General features: G+C 41.0%; 1 protein-coding gene across 3 annotated transcripts in view; it reads left to right on the forward strand.

Annotated features, from left to right (window-relative positions):
* Positions 1-21,353, forward strand: part of OGFRL1 (opioid growth factor receptor like 1) — a 79,098-nt gene extending 57,745 nt beyond the window's left edge. Inside the window, exons 1-7 of one of the 3 annotated variants that reach the window (XM_071741603.1) lie at positions 7,029-7,449; positions 9,372-9,458; positions 9,996-10,074; positions 11,740-11,818; positions 11,909-11,975; positions 12,115-12,260; positions 14,369-21,353. In XM_071741603.1, the coding sequence (XP_071597704.1) occupies positions 7,180-7,449; positions 9,372-9,458; positions 9,996-10,074; positions 11,740-11,818; positions 11,909-11,975; positions 12,115-12,260; positions 14,369-15,128 (1,488 nt within the window). In that variant the 5' untranslated portion in view covers positions 7,029-7,179 and the 3' untranslated portion in view covers positions 15,129-21,353. Of the gene's footprint in view, positions 1-7,028; positions 7,450-9,371; positions 9,459-9,992; positions 10,075-11,739; positions 11,819-11,908; positions 11,976-12,114; positions 12,261-14,368 lie in introns of those variants that run through there. The other 2 variants (XM_071741602.1, XM_071741604.1) reach the window with 2 other exon arrangements.
* The last annotated feature ends 740 nt before the right edge of the window (positions 21,354-22,093 follow it).

Genomic DNA, 22,093 nt, shown 5'->3' on the forward strand with positions numbered 1-22,093 from the left:
GGTCTTGAAACAATGGTTTACTGGAGATACATTTTACAGGGACAGCATGAGCTCCAGGTCTATTCAAATTGAAGTATCACTGCCTATGCAGGCTTCTCTTTCAGCTGGCAGAGGTGGGACAAATCTGCAATGGGTGTGTGCTGGTGCTGCTGAGCTGTACTCCCAGGGGATGCCCTGGCTTTCTGTCACCCAGAAGTCAGGTCCTTTAACCCAAGCAGGGCAGAACAGGATTCATTATTGCCTCCTTGTTAGGGATGGGGAAGGGGCTCTGCAGATTTTTTGCTGTGTTTAGGTGAGGGAATAAAGCGCAGTATAATGACATGTCAGGGTCATATGATGATTTCCTTATACCCTTTTGTACTTCTGGTCATTCATCCAAAGACCAAAGAGGAGGCAATTTTCATGTTAGTCTCCTTATCCTTGTGATCTAAATGCATAAGAAATTCTAAGGGATGTGGCAGGAAGGTTAAAGCCCTGTCTCTTCCTAAAGAGATTTGAACTCCAAGTTCATAGCAACAGATACTCTGAAACAAGGGACCTCTCAGTTTCTTACTGGAAGTGTAATATGTGATATGACCTGATTACAGATATTCCTCATGTCGGGGAAAGGGATGCTCACCACCAGTTTGGTTTAGTTCCCTCTCCTGAGTATTCTGTTCAAAATTCTGTTCAATAGCTCCAGAAAACCTCATCAGTGTGGGCCTGGGTCATGTCATGTAATTTTTGCAATTTTCTAAGTCTGATACCTAAACCTGAGTTTATCAAGACTTTGGCTTCCTTAAGATACAAGCAACCCTTTTGCAATTTAGCCTACATATTTGAAATGCCTGTCCTAGGATGATATGGCTCATCCTCAGGGGGTGCCTGTTTTTCTCCACTGAGTACACAGGGAGTGCTGTGTGATTAGCTCAGGCCTAGGTATCTGCAGGTTAAGTGCCTCAGGGCATATAAATCCCTCAAATGAGAAGCCTAAGGCTCGAGAGGATGTCAGCCTGTGTCTCTGGTTAATGTCCCAAAGAAGACAATCACACAGTGCGGAGCTTAGGGAGGGCTTGGGCATACTCTGAGTTCACTGGTAAGACGTCCTATATGTGCTTGGTTTAGGAATTTTGGAGGTTCAAGACAGGAGATACCGTAATCACAAATGTCCATTTACATGAGCAGTGGCAAAGACATTCTATAGTACATTTTCACAACAGGAAAATGGGTACTCAAGGAGATTAGGGGCAGGATCAATTTTGTAATAAAACACCTACATTTAGTAGTTGGCACATAGATGTATGCCTACAAGATAACTGGGAGTATAAGCATCCATTAGATAAATGGAGCTCAGGCCAATACAGTCCATGCAGCTTTAAAAGTCTATATATGCCTAAGGCATAGTTGGCATAAGCCTGCCTGTGATAACCATACACATAGTAGGTGTATCATTTCTTCTGAGATGTCCTAGAGTAGTCCAAGACATCTGCATAGGGATGTCCTACACCACAGGACATTGCAAGGCTATTGCAGCAGCAGATGGATACACTAAGGGACCTCCAAGGGCACTTGGATGCCTACACTTGGACTTCTGAACCACGTTCTCTGTCTTTCAGGGAGATGAACCTCTTCCTAGGTTCCACTGACAAAATTTCTAGCTTGCCTGGTGCAGTCCAGGAGTTCTTCAGCAAAACTCAGTGACATCACCTAACCCTGTGTGAATTTCTGGCAAATAAGTATCATTTGTTATGAGTGGTGTCAGGCAGCTGATGCACCACAGACAAGCCCTGCTGCAGGAAAGCTGCACATGCACCCAGGCAGCTGGTTTCAGTCCATCACAAGGGTGATGTAGGACCCTAGCTCTAAATCAGGAGTTTCTGCCCAGCAGCTCGTTTAGACCATGTAGCATCCTACAACAGCATTAGTTTCTTCTCAAGAAACTGGCTGCAGTCTTGTGCAATGTTTGAAAGGCCAGTTGGGGAAAAAACTGAGCAGAATCTTACAGGCTTAAGGACTGGAGTGAGACTACTTCTCTGGCCACCTAGACAGACCATCTTAAGTTAATAAACTCTTGTATGGTTTGTTCTGGCCTTACCTTGGCTGTGATCTTTTACAGAACCCTAGTACAAGACACTCCAATAAACAGGGACTTATTTAAGGTCTTCATGTTGTAATCATAACCCAACAAAAAAAGAGGAAGGACTGCCACAGGCTTTGGTGAGCTTAGGAAACTGATCTGTGATGTCTAGCTTGATCTATGTGAAGTCTTTTCTTCTAGGCAAATCAATTTCAGATTCCAATAGAAACAAATTTGCACATATATAAAACTTGACTTCTGAGTTTCCAGTTAGTTAATCATTTCCAATGACATTGACTTGAGGAAACTTGTGAAGAACTTTATAAATTAGATTCACCTTCTATAGATACTACATTTGCTTTGGCATTTAGCAATCTGGGGTAGTAATGAATTAAAGAAGAGAATTAAAAATCAACATAGTCAGATATTAATTGAGATTGCCCAGCTCCTTTAAAAAATAATCCAATAAGGTAACAAACTCCATTAAAACACCAGTCAGCTACAGCTAGTGCATACAAACCACTGTCATACCTGTTTGACTTTCTATACTTGCCCAAATATATGTTGGTGTCCAAATTTATTTGGACCCTTGTCTGAACAAATGTTAATAATACTGTAACTCCCAGGTATTTGTTTTATTGCTGTCCTTCTGTATTTCTAAAATCTACCTTTGAATAAGTAGCCACTATGAATCATTTTATATTATCTCAGTTAAATTTCATTTTACCAACTTTATTTATTTTGCTCTCTTCTGCCATTTATCAAAGTGTTTCTGTAATCTACTCATATCCTCTAAAGATGCATCATCTCTCTCAGCTTTATACCACTTTAATATTGGGTTGGTAAGACTCTCCACAGTTGTTAATTGACCTCCCTGTTATCCTGTTCAAAGCATTCTCCCAAGGTAATGATGAAGTATTACAGTTACCCCATATTTAATTTTTAATAAAATTTTAGTTATCTTGCTGATGTAAATACAACATCAGCTTCCAGAAGGTTATCTGGTATCCTTTTTGGTCCTTATAAAACCATGAAAAAAACAAACAAAAAAATTTTTTTCACTAATCTGTGCTGTTTAAAACATATATTATAAGTATCTAAACAGAAGCCAAATGCTTATCTTTTTTCAACAGCTTTATGAAAATCAGTACTTGATGTGATAGTGGCCTGCGTTTCCCTAGGTCTTCTATCATTCTTCAGAAATGGGTAGGAAGGGACTCCTCTGACTTGTGCTATGCAGAATTCAGATTTTGTGATCAAAGCAGATCCTCCTGGCTTTAGCACTTCTTCATCACAACACTGCAGCCAGGTCTCAATAGGCACAGCTGGATGCCCCATCGCTGTCTAACCAGTGAATCTTGCTGGATGTTGATCTAGTAAGGGCTATTCAATCTTCCTTTCCTGAGCAAATTCACTTAGAAACTAGCCACCATCCAATGAAAAGCTGAAGGATTATAACCAATTGCATGAGAGCTGACGCAGATAAAACCAAAATTATTTGAATTGGTACTTGAAACTTTTTGAAGGCTTGCATCTTTGGTGCCACTGCCTTTTTTTTAAAGTGCCATACCAACGATCTGTCAATTCAGTTTCCAATGTGGGAGTTCTAGCCTACTTGCTGATAATAAGCTCCTTAATAACAGTGAATAATGCTTTACAACATTTCTGGCAGGCTAGGAAAACCTGCATCACCCTTTCAATCCACCACCAACCAGCCGATGAGGTTTCAGCCAGCCTCAGTTCTGTCTGTCACTTCTTACATAGATTGCTAGCAACAGTGCATATCTAGTTATCAAGCCTTAAGAAACTCCAAAAATACATTCAGAAAAGTCCATCACATCACCTCAGCAGCATGGGCTACTGTAAGCAAGTCAAAGAAGTCTCTGCTCCTTGCTTCCAAAAGCAATACCAAGTCAATTAATTTAAGCCCCAGCTCTTATCAGTGGTCTGAGATCCAGATCCTCTAAAAATCCTCCTGCAGCTCTGTGATGAGATTTGGCTGACACCTTTGCTCTTTGGCTAGAACTGAGCTCTCTATAATAATGTGTGTTATTTGCACAAGTCAGAGCTTTCTTGCAAGCATATCTTTAATTTGCAGGACTAATTGCCATGCAAACTAGATATCCTCAAAAGCTTCACCTGATTTTTGACACATGCACAAAGCATGTTTTTGAGGCTCTGCTGTCCCTAGTATAAACACAGTCTACGTGAGGGAGTATTTACAGAAGCCGTAGCAGTGGAGAGGAAGCAGAGTTGGTTTATACTGGGACCAGCTGATGTTTGTCAATGGAAGTAGGTAGTCAGCAGGCAGCCAGGACAAATGGGTTCCAGACATCAGCATTTCTTCAGTCAGTTCCTTCAAACTGTGTGTAGGAGGAGATATTGTGGAAAAAGGAAACAAATCTGCCTTTCCTGCACAACATAAGGCCAGAGAAGAGGGAATTCTCCAAAAATATGAGATATAAGCATTAGTCTTACAAAAGACTTTGTTCTTCCAACTGCAGCTCTGGCATCCAGCTTTGCTGCTTGGCCTCTTACAACCTTTCTTCTACCTTCTCGGTGGGGATTTTTTATTCCATATTAAAACACTGTCCATAGGCAAGAATGAAGCTGACCCTTCCTGTGTACTATGTGCATTCCTAATTACCAGATTTCAAAGAACGTAGGCTTGAAAGCCTACAGGAAAAGGTCACAAGGGCGATGACAGGAATGCAATAGCTTTCATGCTGGCTAAGAATAAATAGGGTAGAACTTCTCAGAAAAAAACCAATAGGTGTTGAAGCGAGAGAGTCTATAAATTGTGACTAGCATGGAGGCAAGCAGGGAACAACCATACTCTGTTTCTTATTAAAAACAAAACTAAATTAAACTAATCAGCATTTAAAAAAAATGTAACATTTTATATACATATAAAATATATATGTTTTATATAACATATAACAACATATATAACAACACATATATATAACAACATATATATATAACATATATATATAACATATAACAACTGTGCAATGTTGTTTCACTATGTAACAGAGGTCAAAAAATATATGTAAATGTTATAGAAGCAAGTCATTGGTGGATATTAAAATGAAGACTCAATTTCAACCTTTTGCACCGGAGATTTCTAAAGCTTTCAGTTTTCATAAGCTGGGAAAGTATGTCAGGGTAAAGACTGTTCACCAAATGTCCTGTTTTTTAGATTCTTCAGTAAGTGTCCCTATAGTAGCATTTTCAACACTGGAAGAGCTGGGAAGTTTGATCAATTTGTGCAAGATCATCCTGTTGTCCCAACCATTACTGTGGCATGTGTACAGCTTCTGGTACTGGGGCTGCAATAGAGGCAGGATGAGAGTTTGCCTGAATGTTGAGGTGTGGGTCTTGGCTGGGATCAGAAGGTTTGATTTTGGACTGAGTGAGGGTAGCTGGGTCCTGAGGAGGACAGCAGCTGGCATGGTGGTGACTTAGGGGTGTGAGAAACACTGAATGGGCTTCATCCATCTCCATGAAGAGCAGAAGAGAACTGTCTTGGCCAAGGGAAGTGATGGAGGATGGAGGCAGAGCTGTGGGTACCTGAGGCACATTGAACTGTCAGACAAGCTTGTAGCTCAGCCATGCAGCTGTGGTTGCATCAAGGTCAGCTGCAACTGCAAATAATCTTGCCTGAAACAAAGCTGGACAACCAGGGTATTCCCTGTAATTTCCATCTATGTGTACGGCTCATACAATTCAAATGTACCTGACAGAGGGTTATGTGGGAGAGTTATACAAATGTATCTAGGCATGATGCTGAGACAACTGGAATCAAAATGATCTTTCAGTTTCTAGAGAGTGGACAGGGAAACAAAAATATATAGATTATATCATCTCTACACTGATGATCTTGACATCCATTTACAGTGCTAGTACCTGCACTTGGAAAAGATGCTAAAACACTGAACCAGCAGCAGCAGCAGCAGAAAAAAAAAAAAAAAAAAAAAAAAAAAAAAAAAAAAAAAAAGCATAAAACTGAGTGAAGGAATGGGAAAATAAGTTAGACCAAGAGGCTGAAGAAGCTTAACCTGTTTGGTTTACCAAGTGCTGTGATGATTTGATGGTAGTGCACAGGTTTAGATGCAGTCAATATATTGGACAGCACAGAACTGTCTTTGAGTAAAAAGGCAGAAATCTCTGAGTGTGAACAGAAGCCTGGCAGCTCTGGTTAGAAATGAAGCATACAGTTTTAACCATAACAGCAGGAATGGCCACTGGAACAGTGTGCTGAGCCTTCAGCTCATCAGGTCTTTGCTCCAGGCAGTTTCCATCCAAAAGGCATTCTAAGCCAAATACACTGCCACTGTCCCTGCCAAATCTGCCTTTCAATTAGGTTTAGTCTCAAGTCTGAGAAAGGTTTAGGAGCAGCTGAAACTGTCTGGGTGCCACACTATTAACCCCTTAGGTCCTGCCACCTCTGGCACTTGTATGTTCCTCGAGGTCCACCTCACCGCAACCTTTTCCCTGGCTACCGGATAGTCTGTGTTTGCACAGTGCTGGTTACACGACTTCTGTCGCCAAATAAGCATCTCTTTCACAGACCGCTGCTCTGTGGCAGCTGCCATCCCTGCTCTTCTCAAGAAACGTCTGCACCCTTTTGCTTTTCTCGTAACCCTTTAGGGGACACCGAGGTCTCCTCCAAGAGGAGAGGTCCCCTCGGGGCCTATCCCCTCCTCAGAGAGATCTCCGCCGTCTCCCTGAGGAGCGCGGACTTCCCCAGGGCCGCCCCAGCCCCGCGGCCGGGCGAGAGGTGCCCCGGGGGGAAGGGGGATAGCCCTGGGACACCCCGCAGGTCTCCGTGGCGCCGGTACCGCCGGTGCCCGCCGCCAGGGCTGGGACCAGAGGGCGGCGTGGGGCGGGCGGGGAAGGGGCGTGCGTGCGTGCGTGTCTCCTGTGGAAATCCCGGAGCCTCCAGCTCCGCCCCGCGCGTGTCCGTGGGCTGGGGCCGGGCGGGGGAGCAGCCCCGGCCGCCGCCCCGCCCCGCCATGCCGCAGCCGTAGGCAGCCCGCGGCCGCTCCCAGCCCTCGGCCTCCGCGGCCTCCGGGCGGCGCGGCGGCGGCGGCGGGCCCGGTCCTGCCCTGCCCTGCCCGATGGGCAGCCTGCTGAGCGGGGTCAGCTTCAAGGAGCCCACCACGGTGGAGGACTGCGACTCCACCTGGGAGACCGACTCGGAGCCCGAAGCGGCGGACGCCGGCGGAGAGCCGCAGCGGCAGGAGGGGGTGTGCACCGCCGCGGGAGGCGGAGAAGAGCCGGCAGAGCTGTCCGCCGCGGACTGCCGGCCCCAGGAGCCGCCGCCGGCCCCGGCTTCGCCGCCAGAGGAAGGGGAGCGGGCAGAGGCGGACGCCACCAGCCCCGAGCAGGTACCGCCAGCGCCGGGGGCTCCCCGCCTCGCCCTGCCCCGGGCTCGGTAGCCGTGCCGGGGCGGGCCGGGAGGAGCGGCGGGGGCTGCCGGCACTCGGCACTGGCGTGTGCGCCGTGCGGCGCCGGGCAGGGCCGGGCCGGGCCGGACAGGGAGGTGCTGGTGCTGCCCCGCTGAACTCCCCGGCTCCGGAGAACGGGCGGAGACGAGATGAGCACCTGGGCCGGGCCGGGCCAGCTCCGGTGCCTGCCGCCCTCCCCGCTCTGCGGTACCCGCGGGTCGGAGCAGGGTCCCGGCGCGGGGACCTTCGCACCGCATGAAGCAGGGGGGGGTTCGCGGGGAACTGGCTCTGTATCTGAGGGGGAAAGGAGCTGGGTCCCCTCACCCCCCATCGTGACGGGGACCAACTCTTGGGAGAAAGCTGAGGCCTTGAAGTGCTGCTGTTTCTAGTGAAGGTTCTGCTTTAAATTAGATACAGTCTTGAACGTGGGATCTTAATGAAATGGGTGAAAAATCTGAATATTGGGTCATAGGTGGCAACAGATTTGTCCGAGGTGAGGAATTTTCAGGGCAAGTTTCTGTCTTTTAGGAACGTTTACAAATTACTACCCTAGGGAAATAAAGGGTTGCTTTGCTAGTATTTTTGGGGGAGGACAAGCTGGGTCTTTTTTTTTTTTTTTTTTTTTTTTTTTTTTTTTTTTAGCCTGGTAGATATGTTTATATTTGTCTCAGAAAATGCAAAATTAAATAACCATACAGATTTTCCCCTTTTCTGATTGATACTAATGCCTGATAACTGAGTATCATGGGCTGCTGCTCGTTCAAGCAAGCGCGTTTTGCCTGTAGGTGTGGTCAAAAGCTGAACTTGAAAAAGGAAGAATGGAAATTGACGCTTGTTTGTCATTGATATGCTGCTGATAAGCACAGAGCTGAAAAATAATAGAGACAAAATTCCAGTGCAGTCACAGGGACTTTCCTTTCTAGGCTTGACTTTAACCTTTTACGTGTGTTCTGCAAGGAGTAGAGAGAATTTTTGTTTCTTGTTTAGTCTTTGGTTTCAGTGTAGAGACTTATTTTAGGAAAGTGAAAAATAAAAAACTCCGTGCTGCAATATGGTTAGATAGAAATTGCAAAGACAATGAAGTTGTTGGTAGCAAGTTGAAGTCTGTAAGCAAATGCTTCATTTTCTGCTTTTCTTCAATATCTGCAGCTTTTTCAAGTGTTCTGTAAAGGCAGTGGGATTGTTTTCATTGACCTTGGTGGGTTCTTGTTTCAGGTCACAGCTTCTGTACAGCTGGGCACCAGTGCAAGTTGTCTTACGTGTGTATTTCCTCTAAGTGGGTTTTTGTTTTCGGGATTTAGTGGTTCTTCTTACTAGGCTCTCAGTTTCAGTTTTGAGAAACAAATAATAGAAAAGAGTTCAAGAAGGCATTAAAATGTAAATTTAGCCTTTCTGTCACTATTTGTTTTCTTCCACAGGATGCAATGATAGCAATTAAGTCAATGTACACGTGACATACAGTCTTTGCAAATATTGTGGTTTCCTGTTCAAAATGAGTGGTGTCTGCATTTTCATGTTCAGTTCCCTGTATCACCCTGTGCCAGATCATTCTATGTTACTTTGAAGTGCTGCACTTGAAAATGACGACCTGTTGAAACAAATCAAATTCTGTCTCATTGGGGGGACATTTCATTGTCTTGCTTTTGTGTTTTATTTTATTATTTTAATTTAGTTTTAATGGGTGTGGTGTTAAGTATTCAGCAGGGAGATTTTCAGTTGTGACCAAACAGCAGGCAAATACATTAATTAGTGTTCGTTTATATTGCTGAAATCCATCCTATAAAATAATTATTTTAATGTTACACCAATTCAGTATTTGCTGTGTTTGTGGATGGTTATTCTCTATTTTGTAACTGTTTCAGAGTGGTGATGGAACTGAGCTGACAGCCAAGCCAAAGAGAAGCTTCTACGCAGCAAGAGATTTATACAAGTACCGACACCAGTACCCAGTAAGAATATTTTAAGATTTTAAATTGCCTTTTTAGTAGAAGACAGCACACAACCCAAATCTTCCTTAATATCTTTGGGAAGATTTGGTACTCTTTGGTGCTTTATAAATATGACATATGAGAAGAATCAGAAAAGCTGATCCAGGGGCCCGATGTGGAAGAGGGGTGAAACAGTGTCTGTTCATCCCAGGTGTATGTACAAACACACGAGATGGGTAAGCCTGGGAACAGCAGTAGGAGCCCAGAAAAAGGCTTGTGCCTTGAACATCCAAAAGGGTGGATGGCAGAGTTTGGACTTACAAATGTGTTGCTATGCTTGCTGCTCTAACCTCTGCCTCAGTAGAAGCACCAGTCAGAAGGAACTTCCAGATCCTTAAACTGACCTTTAAATGCATGAGTAATTCTAAGCAATTTCCAGTTTTTTTAAAACTCTGAAATGTTTCTGTCCTCAAATTATTCAGACCAGAACATTACTTTCTGCATACTCTTGATGGGTTTTTGTAGGCTACTAATGTGCTATTTCCTTTCTTTCAGCAGAATTTCAAAGATCTTCGATATCAAAATGACTTGTGCAATCTCCGCTTCTACAAAAATAAAATCCCATTTAAACCTGATGGTGAGCAATCTGTAGCAATAAGAGTGAAAACAAAAGAATGTTCACTAGTAATAGTAACAAAGTGAAACCGCTGGGGTTATTACAGTGCTGACAAAGGAGTATAGCTATGACTTGAACCTCCCATTTGGAGTAGGTAAAGTTAGCTTTGGCTCTAGGGAGGTGGTGCTTTTCTTAGGCATTCTTAGCATGATGTAGTACATGGAATTGTTTGTACCAGTGCTTTATGGTAGTGCCACAACCTTTTATTAAACAAAGATAAATGTGCTCAAGTATGCTGCACAAACTTGTTACTTGACTAGGAGTGGCAGCGATATGGGTGTTGTCCCTGGTGTTGTGAAAGGGAAAAAGAATGTGTTGTATCTCCCTTGTGTGATTATTATAATAACAATAATAAAATACCTTATTTCTTGAAGTCCCTAGTGGTCCTGGTAGTGGAGCAGGAACTGCATTTGCAAGGTTCTGCACAAACACAGAATGAGCTGAAAGATGACAAACACTGCTCTAGAGAGCTTGCATGCAAGAAATGAGAGACAAGAGGGTAGCAAACAGATGGGGTAGCAGAAGGAGGCAATAAACCAATCTTGGTTAGAATGATAGACATGAGTAGAATTAATCTGGAACTGAAAGCCAGAAAAAGTTGGAAGAGGGGTCCTTTGAAGAACAAAATGAAGGAGTAATTCAAGAGGATTAACCAGGAGAAAAGAAGCAGTTAGAGAGGGGTCTTCCCTCCTAAAATTTGTAAAGAAAAAAATGCCTCATAGCATATTAGAAAACTACAGATGATGTTCTGAAAAGTAACTGATAGGCCATGAAGCTGAAATGTGGATGACTGATTATGCTGAAGTTTTTATTGAGAATGGAAAGGAGTAGCCACCACCTTGACATAAGTCTGTAGATCTGTGAGTGTTCAGAGGGAGCCGAGGCTACCACATTAGGGACTGAGGCACTGGGGGTGTTATTTAAAAAGGACATTTCTAGTGCAGTACTGTATCTGAAGTGTAGGTCTCATATGTGTACTAGGAGACTGTCTGCATGGAGCTTTGGTCCTTGTAGGCCACACTCGTGCTGTTTGATTTCTGGGAGAGGCCATGATGCAGTTGTAAAACTGTTGCTGGTTTCAGAGTAGAAATAGGCTAATAGTGAGTGTTCACACATGGAAAGGGACTGTACAGTATTTGTAACAAGGAACATCCTTTTATGTAGTTTGTGAATTTGTGCAGTGCCAGGAAATGAGGTGCCTCTGCTTATGGCATGGACTCAGTGTGAAGAATGATTAATTTGATTAATTTCCTTTTACATGTACTTTGTCCTATTTTTTTTGTCATTGTGTCTTTCCAAGAGGAACTGACTGAGGTCCACAACTGTTTTCAGACCACTAAAGCCTGAAATTGTCATTTGTTGATCACGACCTGAGACCCCAAGGTCAAACTCGTGGCAACAGAATGAAGACTCTTGGCCACAGCTAATGGAGAAAAGTTTCCCAATTAAGTTTTAGTGACTGAATTGATTTTAAATTAAAATGAATTTATTTATGGGTGTAAACATAGTATGTTAAGGAAAATCAGAAGTATGTATTCTGTCATTATGTTAACTTGTCATGTACTTTTTGTAGCAGGGCACTGGTTTTGATGGCTACCTAACAGTTTTCAAATTATTTTTTTGCAGGGGTTTATATTGAAGAAGTCCTAAATAAATGGAAAGGAGACTATGAAAAACTGGAACATAACCACACATACATACAGTGGTTGGTTACTTATTATCTATTTCTTTTTCAAGCATTAATTTGATTAAGTGTTCATATAATGTGAGCCATATGCACTTTTTGTTTTAACAGGCTTTTTCCACTGAGAGAACAAGGTCTGAATTTCTATGCTAAAGAATTAACTACATATGAAATTGAGGTAATACAAATTGAGCTCAAAACAAACCATCACATTAATGTTGATACTTAACTGCCTTTTGTTATGTAGAGTTGTTTTATACAATGCAGAAGTACTTGCTCTAGTGCTTAGAATTTTGGATGTATTCTTTGTTTATTAGGAATTCAAGAAAACAAAAGAAGCAATTAGAAGATTCCTTCTGGCTTACAAAATGATGTTGGAGTTTTTTGGAATAAAACTGATTGATAAAACTGGAAATGTAGCACGAGCTGCTAACTGGCAAGAAAGATTTCAGCATTTGAATGAGTAAGTAATGACATACACTCCACTCTCCTGTGTTGCTATAGAATCTCCTTAGCTTGTTTTTTATTATTTTCTAGAGAAAGGGAAAATATAGTTTCAAAAAGCCTGCCAGGAAAAAGATAAAAAGGAATAGTCAGTGTTTGGTTTGTGTCAGTATTCTTCTTTCCCCTTTTTTTTGATTGTCCTTCTCACTTGTTACCATTTTAACTGACATCAGTGAATTCCCTGAAAATATAACTTCAGATGGTGCTGAAGAAGATCACAGTTACAAATTAACTAGTTTTTCATGCTACTGAATGCATTTTCGCCTGATCCCAAAGTGCTGCTTCTCTGTTGGAAAGAACAAGTGGCTTATTGTTGTGCTCATGTTTCATTTTGAGAAAAATCAAAATCTCCACACCTGTGTGGAAGCTAAATAACAATATTTCTCTCCTCAAAACTTTTTTTTTTTTTTTTTATTTAATACTTTTCAATGGCAGTGCCTAGCAGGAGAGGGTTAGACGTGCATTAAGTCAAACTTCACCCCAACTTCCAGCAAATAACGTCTGTCACCTCTCATTGGCATTGAGTGGAGCATAAGTTTGCATAAGTCCTGTGTGGATTAATTGTATCAAAATATTTTTCAAAGCAATTGGTCACTTTTTAAGGTTGTTTTCTTGCAGTATTTTGTACTGCTATCTAAATGAAAGCTTGTAGAGAGGATTGCTGCTGGATAATTTTGAATGGATAATGAAAATAATTTGTTAATTAACTAATTTTAGTCAGATATTCTATGAATTAACTCGTGTGTGGACTTAGGGCTCAGGTCACAAATAAAACGGGGCTTCAGGAAGCCCAAATATTATTGGAAGTATTTACATTGTAATCCCTATATTCTCACAACTGAGAATACAGAATTTTAAATCGGGAATTGGGACTCTATGTAATTTTAGCCATCTAGAATTTAGGCATTTAAATTTTTATGTTCATTCAGGTGTACTTTACAAGGGAAAGAGCTCTTCAGAAGCAGTTCCAGAAGACAGTTTCTTCTATTTATCTTTGATGCTTCTTAGGACAGTGGGACTTGCTTTCTAGAGGTGCTTCTGTTTCTCCCAGCAGTGACCATCAGAAGTGTAGGTAGCTAGTCTAGAATGGAGACCCAGATTTTTAATACCTTAAGTGAAGTGCAGTGAATCCTGTTTCATAACTGTATTTCATAGAATCACAGAAAGTTAGGGGTTGGAAGGGACCTCAAAAGATCATCTAGTCCAATCCCTCCTGCCATAGCAGGGTCACCTATAGCAGGTCACACAGGAACACATCCAGGTGGGCTTTGAATGTCTCCAAGGAGGGAGACTCCATACCCTCCCTGGGCAGCCAGAGCCCTGTCACCCTCACAGTGAAAAAAATCTTCCTAATACTTACATGGAACTGCCTATGCTCCAGTTTATAACCATTGCCCCTTGTCCTATTGTTGGTCACCCCTGAGAAAAGCTTGACCCCATCCTCCTGGCACTTTCCCCTTAAATATATATAACCATTGATTAGGTCACCCCTCATTCTTCTCCAAGCTGAAGAGCCCCAGCTCCCTCAGCCTTTCCTCATAAGGGAGATGTTCCACTCCCTTCAGCATCTTGGTCACTCTGGCCTGGGCTCTTCCAAATAGTTCCCTGTCCTCTGAAACTGAGGGGCCCAGAACTGGACACAATATTCCAGATGTGGCCTCACCAGGGCAGAGTTGAGGGGGAGGAGAACCTCTCTAGACCTACTAACCACACCCCTTCCAATTTACTGTAATACACTACAAAAACTGTATTTTATAAAGTGACTGGGTATTCTCTGAAAGAATACATACAGTAGAAGGAATCAAAACCAGTACACACTTCAGATTTTTCCCACCCCATTGGTGCATTGCCTCCATGCATTTTACAGAGACCAATTTTCACTCACAACATCCTAGTGAAGGAGGTGCTAGCAGTCTTCAGCAGCTGTGTGAAATTAAAGGACAGGAAGCCTAAAGTAACATACCCAGATTCATAAAAATTAGCAAGGAATTGCTGTTCCAACTCTGTATCTGTAAGGTATGTTGGTTTTCTGATTCAGTGGAATTTTTTCACCCTTTTCTTTCAAAGGTCTCAACACAACTACTTGAGAATCACTCGAATTCTGAAAAGTCTTGGTGAGCTTGGATATGAGAGTTTCAAATCTCCCCTGGTAAAATTCATTCTCCATGAAGCTCTGGTGGAAGATACCATTCCCAACATTAAGCAAAGTGCTCTAGAATATTTTGTTTATACTATTAGAGACCGAAGAGAAAGGAGGAAACTCCTGAGATTTGCCCAACAACATTATACACCCTCAGAGCATTTTATCTGGGGACCCCCAAGAAAACAGAAGTCAGAAGGAAACAAAACAAATAGAAAGCCAGCATCTCCCATTTCTATTCACAATAGTTACATTTCTAAGCATAAGAAACCAAAAGAGCCTAAGAATACATCAGCAAGTGGAAGCTCAGCCAGTAAAACAACGGAAGGAAAGAAGGTAGAACTCCCAAAAAATGGAGAAGAAAATGACTTGGATGAACAAGAAATGAACTGTGATGCTGTTAGGCAGAACAACAGTGAAAAGAACAGTGAAACTGTTACCCATCAGCTTTCAAAATCAGAAGAAACTAATGATATTTCAGACAGGAAGGAAGATGCTTCTCATTTGAAACAAGATGATGAAAATCTGAACAATGACTGTGGAAATCACCCAGGCACTATAGAGAAAGATTCATGTGACACTGAGAATTTGTCAGATAACACAACAGTGGATCTACAAGATAACCTGGATAAGGATACACTTTCAGGGGGGACCACCACAAAAATCAAGGATGAGCTCAAATCATGAGTCTGAGGTTAAAAATCATTATGTTTCATATTGAATGAAGCAACGGATTCATTGCTCCTTCATTTTGGGTGAAATCTCCATCTAGTGTAGTATAAAATGTTCATGAGACTATGCTTGTTGAGAATACATCAGATCAGACTTCAGTTAATTATATTTTTATCAACCTCAGTTTATCACTAGTCAACCAGGTGTAGCTCTTTAAAACATTCGTGTATATTCAAAGCTAACAAATTCCTTATCTTTTCCAGAGAGATTGCATAGAAAAGGTGATATATTTTGTAGCCACTAAATTTATCCAGTATTTAAACAAACAAACAAAAAAACACTAGAAGGCCTTGGAGCATAAGAATTTTTTACTTTTCGTTCAATATGCTTTAAGTCTTTATTTCTTATTATGAAATTAATAGAAATTATTTCAAGAGCACAGAGGTTTTTTTCTGAATGGAGTGGGTATTTTTAGGAGCTATGTTGATGCTTAATGGCAGTGTTTGCACAGCATCTTTTACCTGAGATTAATATCCTTGTCCAAGACACTTGGTAACAGCTATCAAAATGTCCTGTGCAGCTGGGTGTCAGTGTATGTAGAATAAAAATTTACCTTACAGTGAAGCTGAATCCACAGCTTTTGGGTATAAGGCAACTTGCTCTTCAGGTTTCTTTTAGGCCCTGTTAGGTTCTTCATTCAGAAGTTACTACTACTAATTTGGAAGGAGGGATCTCTTTGGTCACTCAGATTTGGTCTCAGTGTGAAAGCTCTCTGGTAATCAGCAGTAATAGAACAACTCTCCCAGCTGGGTTTAGAACCTGGAAGGCCTCTTGAAAAGCAGAAAGCAGCTGAAAAGAGGTGGCTTCAACACAAAACACTGCATAATTATCAAAGCCATCAGAGAAAATGTTACCTGGCCTGTCCAGGTGGATCTTCCCTGAACTTGCAAGTTTCTTGGATGGCTTTGGGTAAGATCTGCACAATGCTGAACTGCTCTTGCTGGGCTGGGAGAGGAAGGCAGTCCTGATGCTCTCTTCCTGCTATCTCTCTCTTCTTTTTGCTCTATATCAGAGGTCTTTCACAGTTTAATTTTCTTTTGATTATAGGCTGAAACCTGTGGCTGGCCAGTCTGCTGCCCTGGCTGGAGGCCAGCAGGTAGGAATTTCCCAATTAAGATTTTCCCAACCTTCTTTACTGAAGGACTTTCTAGTTTCCCTGAGTAGCCTCTTCTGATTTAATACCATTCAGTCAAAGATGATAGTACCCAGGTAGTTAATTGTGTGGAACATGAATTTAAAAATAATGCAGGTAGAATCTCACACTTTCTACAGCCCTAAAATAATCTAAAACTTCTGTATGTGTTTTCTATTTAAAAGTCTATATATTATCCACTGCGTTTAATGTATTTTTAATGGAAAGTTACAAGGCAAGTAGCTGACTCCAGTTTGAGTGTTGGAGTGTTATGAGACTTTATTCAAGCCTCACAGCTCAAGATGACAAAGTCTTCAGGGGTTTCAGAGCATAGACAAAATGTCTTGTATTTTTCTGTTTCACTAATACCCATCATGGCAGTTTATCATCCATTGCTTTCCCTGGGTGGCACTGTTTCTTGGGATCTAATAGAGTGGCAGCCAGAGATATTGGTACCTCTGAACACAGTAAGGTTCTTTCCATCCTAAAGAGGCAGAAAAAAGGAAGGTGTGTCCCTCCTTCTCCTGTGCTGACTTGTAAAGAAAGGGTCATTTGTACATGGATTTTTTTAAAGGTAACCCAGATTGTTCAAGGAAGCATTAAGTCTGTAATAGCAGAAATGCTCCAGATAATTCCTCCTACAGCCAGTGCTGCTTTTAAGCTGGAAAGGTGATAAGAAGCCTTTCACAGTACCCAGGACTTGAACTAGGATGCCTGTGTTCATGTTTGCCTCTGACTTTTGGAGCAGAAGGGGACCCAAAATAGTGAGATGAAATGGGTCTGTGTAGTTAAGGATTCTGGCCCCACCTGTAAGCACAGGGAGGACAACTTTATGTTCAGCCTATGACTTTTTTAAATCTTGAGTGCCTCACCATGCTGACTTAATAGTGTTGTTTTTACACAGTTATTTCTTGAAGGGCATAAGGAAGACTCATACACTGTGTATGAAGAACATAACTAGAAGGTAGGTAGTTATAAAGAGCCTTCAATTTATGGACTTTAGTATTAAGGCTAAACAATATAAAAATGCCTACTATTCAAGTGAAATAAGGGATGCTAAGAGTGTTACTATATTTATACTGCCATTTGATTGAACATAGAATATTGCCTACTGCCAAGAAAAAATGACAAATCTTGCTCTTGGGATTTGCATCCAAAAGATGTCTCTGCAGTACAGTGTTCTGTTATTGTGACACAGCTTTCACCTGTACAGGCTTGCTGGTTCACCACTCAAAATCAGCTGCTTAATGTGCTTTTAATCTGGTAGGGCTCTCTGCATTAAGGGCCCAGTGTATCTGAAAATACAATCAAGAACTTTGGGACTCATGTACTTAGTAACTCTGCAGTTATTTTTTTTTTTTTTTTAAATCTGCAGCTCCTTGTATTCCTATCAAGTTTTTACAGAAGTGAAAAGAGTAGTGGCATACCAGTTGCCTACAAAAAAGTACGGGGATTAGGTATGTGAGGTTTTTTGTGTCAGGTGGGCTCTTGCACTCTGATCTTTGTTTTATAGCTTTAGCAGCAGAATTACTCCCATGTGACACTTCAGCTTTAACACAAAAATTCTGCTCTATGTAAAATGTGACAGTATATTATTCTTTTCATGAAAGAGTTGTTTCTTCTGATGTTATAAGTGCTTAAAAGAAGGATTCATTGCAGAGCAATCTTGCAGCGTAGCATCCCATTGAGATTTGTGAGGATCAAGTGTGTGCATTTCATTACAGAATCATGGCCTTAGCAACCAGAGGCTCCCCATGCTTGAATTTTCTTAATATTGGCTTTCAGGTTTACACTACAATATGTAGAAATGATTGTATTTTCATAAATGCCAGTAGTCATTGAATCATTACTTCAGGAACTTCAGGGCATATGCAAAGGAAGTCAGGATGTTTGCTCATTGTTAAGCTTTTTGCATTGCTATGCACCTAAGTATTCAGTGATTTCTGTGTAATTACACAATAATTCTATCTAATATCTAATCTGAGCTATTAATTTACTAATTGAACAGAACCTCCCATACAGGTGTTCTTTCCTAATAAGTACATCTCAGTAGCCTCTGGTACATCTAAATGGGAATAGTGTGTATACTTACACACCTGTAGGTTTGGTTTTAAGTATCCTAAGGTGAGAGGAATGCACAGCTTGCTAAAACATGACTGTGCACATACATGCAAGTGAAGGTGGTCCTACAAATCATGCAGAAAATGCAACACTTCAAGATTAGTTTCAACTCTGTGCCCTACTATCCAGGATGTGACTGTACCTTGGTACCTGATACTGTCTGGATGTAGAGACTGAAGGCTTCTGTAGAGGAGATTTGCACCACAGACCATTCAGATAAGATGAGCAGTTATTCATTGGCATATATCTAGGAGCAGAACTGAGCTCTTGATGTCCATTTTGCTCATATTTAAAGGCATGATCCTGAAGGATGCTAAAAATGTTTGCAGTGAGTCTTTGAGAGTTTTTTCTCAGGCTTGGTCAGCTCCTCAGTTTGCTGCTTTGAGATTGCAGCAGTCTCATGTATTAGGTATTTGTGTAATCATAGTTAATGTTTCCTGTACCCTGGTATAAGTCTCCTTGAGCCATTCCAGGATAATTCTAATAATCTGCAGGTGCATATACCTGTACTATAGCCAGAATGTTTATAAACTTTTTATAATTTTGATGGATGATCCAAGGGAGACTTACAAGATTTAAACATAAAAGAGCTCTTTTTTATTTTTTTAAGCAAAATATATGTATATCTGCTAATTTAATTAATTTTTTTCACCTTTCTTTTCCTGACGGTTGTGGTGGTACTGATCCCAAATTATATTAAGATACATATGTTTAAGTGAAAATGTAACTCCATACTTTTACAGGTAACGTATTATATTGAATTTCCTTGACAAAAGCTGTATTTCTGAATAAGATGAAAGTATGTGAAGTAAGTTTTGCCATTAATAAAAGTGTGACACTATGATCCTGCTTCCAGCAGTGGCCACTAATGGTATGAAACAAAGAACAGATGAGGTGACCCCAGTTTTCTCCAGGAATTTTTCCATTTTTGAACTTACAGTTTCTTTCAGCCTCTACAATCCCTTGTGACTATGAGTTCCATGTTTTAATTGTTTTCTGTGGAAGAAGTTATGTCTCATTTATCTCAGATCTAATTATTCAAGAATTGTTAGTGCATTTGAACACAGTTGCTGAAAGTACTGTTAAAATGAACAATAATCCACTTCAAGTCAGATTTTAAAAGCCATGTGAGATCCTAGTAATAAAATACCTGCTTAGGGAGAAAATGTCCTGTGTCTCTGTCCTGAGGCAGAAGATGTCTGCTTAGGCTGAAAACTTTTCCTGTGTTGATGACAATATTCTCATACTTGTCCCCATCTGAATAAAATTTTACACATAAATTCTTTTTTATCAAGTATTAAAAGTCAGATTGCAACTTCAGAACAGATTTTAATTTTTTTCTATCAGTGTAAACCCAAGATCAGTCAAAGGCAAAACCCATTCCTATCCCATATCTTAGCAAGGTTCTTTAGGATTTAGAGATGCCAGCATTGATGGGTGTAATGTGTTGTGATCATGTAGAAGACAGAAATACTGTTGGGAGTTTCCTGAGAACTACCCTCCTCTGTCCACATTTTGGTAACTTATTTTGATATGTGTCCCCAGTTCCAATTGCATTAGGTGTGACTGCTCAAAAGGTGGTTTTGATGGCCGTGGGAGTCTGAAAGTGAAGGATGGGTCAAAAATGCCTAAGCATGGGCAGCCTGCCCTTTGTTCACTTCACAGTCATCACTACAGATTCACTGCTAACAGGTATTTACATGCAGTTCCCCAAGGGGAATGGAAATTCTGTGCTCTGTATTGCCTATCAACTGTTTCTCTTCCTGAAAGCTCTGTTCTTTTACAACCCATGTTTTCAGGTATTCTCACTTAGACCATTGGGGGAAGCAAGAGTTTATTTTAAGAATATATTTAATACGTGCCATGCCTAATGGAGTCTTAAATATAGTTCAGATGCCAGAGATCAATTAAATAGAGACTTCCTGTGGCTTTACATTTTTCATCACCTTTGTATTTATTTTCAAAAGCATTAAGCTGTTTACTATAACATGCGAATTGGCAAATTGTTCTGAAAGAAGTCTCTTACTTCTTAGAAACTCGGCACTTTTAATTCTACCATGCTTACAAGTCTAGTGGTGTATTCATCAACTAAAGTTTATTGTGAAATATACTGAATGTATTTACTGCTGTGGCTAACTGTGTGAAAATTACTGTTTTGCAGTAAAAAACGGGTTATGGCACATATGTTTTTGGGATCTGCTGAAGCATGTTTGCTAATCATTAGTTGCTCTTTTTTCTGTGTTTTAACCAATCCACGGTTGTTTGCCCTTTATGCAGTTTGACAGTGACAGATGATTAGGAATAGCTTTGCACTGATAAAATTTGGAAGTTACATAGGCTTCATTGTTAAAATGCAACCTAAAAAAAAAAAAAAAAAAAGTGCAATACAAAGAAAAAAATCAAGCAAAACCCAATAATTTTTACTTGCAAAATGGAACAAGTTACATGTCAGTTTTTATGAGTGGTCCTGCTCTCTTCTCTGTATTCCTTTGCAGTGTTTAATTACAGAATGCTGTGCATGTTTGGTAGTACCAATACCATATGTATGTGGTAGGAGTGGTAACCAGTTTCTGGATTTGTAATGCACTATAAAGATATATTTTATAATTCTGTAACTGTATGGCAGTGTTATGCCAAAAAAATGTATAAACATAAAAAAGCAATAGTTTATGTTGCTTACTGCTATATTTTGACTGGTTTGTAAAATTAAAGACTTGGATTTCTTTTCAGGTAAATATATTTTTAATAACAGCAGCCAAAATGTCTAAATCAATAAAGCTTCTTCATTTAGCAGTATTGTTTTAGCAACATGTACAAATATTGTGTAGCTCTAATGATGTGTAATTGCTGTTTGGTGCTTGTTTGTATAGTCTTCTGTAAATGTGTTAACACTTACAAGTAGGGCATTAAAGGCTCTGGTTCTCCTATTTTTGTTGTCAGTGACAAAACCACTGTGGATAGCAGAGGAATAAGGGAGAGCTCAGGGTGAGCTTTACTAAAAGTTCAGGGGCTTTTTAATTTAAGAAAAAATATATACTCTGAAGACTCTGTTAACATTAAGGGGTAAAATATCCATAATGATATTGCAGGGAGAAACTCTCGGGAGCAGTGCCAGCAACTGGCTACTGCTGCTTAAACTTAGCAAGGAAACATTTCACCTGCTGGTTGTATTTATCCTCTGCTGAAGTTGTAGAACTGGATGGCTTCAGGTCCTTTTAGCCCAGTTTTCCAATAAGCTGTTATTTGCATGGTGGGACTGTAGATCTGTGTAGCTCTGTAAGGGGTCCAGCAGCTTTGGAGAGGGTTTTCTACTTTCACACATTTATTCTTCAAACAAGAAGTAGGTGCTCCTTATGTATGGGGAGAGCTTCATGCATGGTCCATGTCTTAAACAAAGCTTGGCTTTAGCAAGGCTTTATTTACTTATTTCCCTGTTGTCAGATCACCCAGGGTTGGGGCTGAAGGAGCAGGCAATAACACGATGCATCAGTGCATTGGTTTCCTCTGAAAATGCAGGTGCACACCCCATGAGGCAACTGCAATGGTTTATCTACTCCCTGGCAGACTGGCTGCAAGGCAGATGACCTCCTCTACCCTTGGACCCTAAACTTAACAACTTCAAGGGCCGTGGCCTGTATGGAGATCCTTAGGCATGGTCCTGGCTGTT

Source organism: Heliangelus exortis, chromosome 3 (genome assembly GCF_036169615.1).
Source record: "Heliangelus exortis chromosome 3, bHelExo1.hap1, whole genome shotgun sequence".
Classification (NCBI taxonomy): Eukaryota; Metazoa; Chordata; class Aves; order Apodiformes; family Trochilidae; genus Heliangelus; species Heliangelus exortis.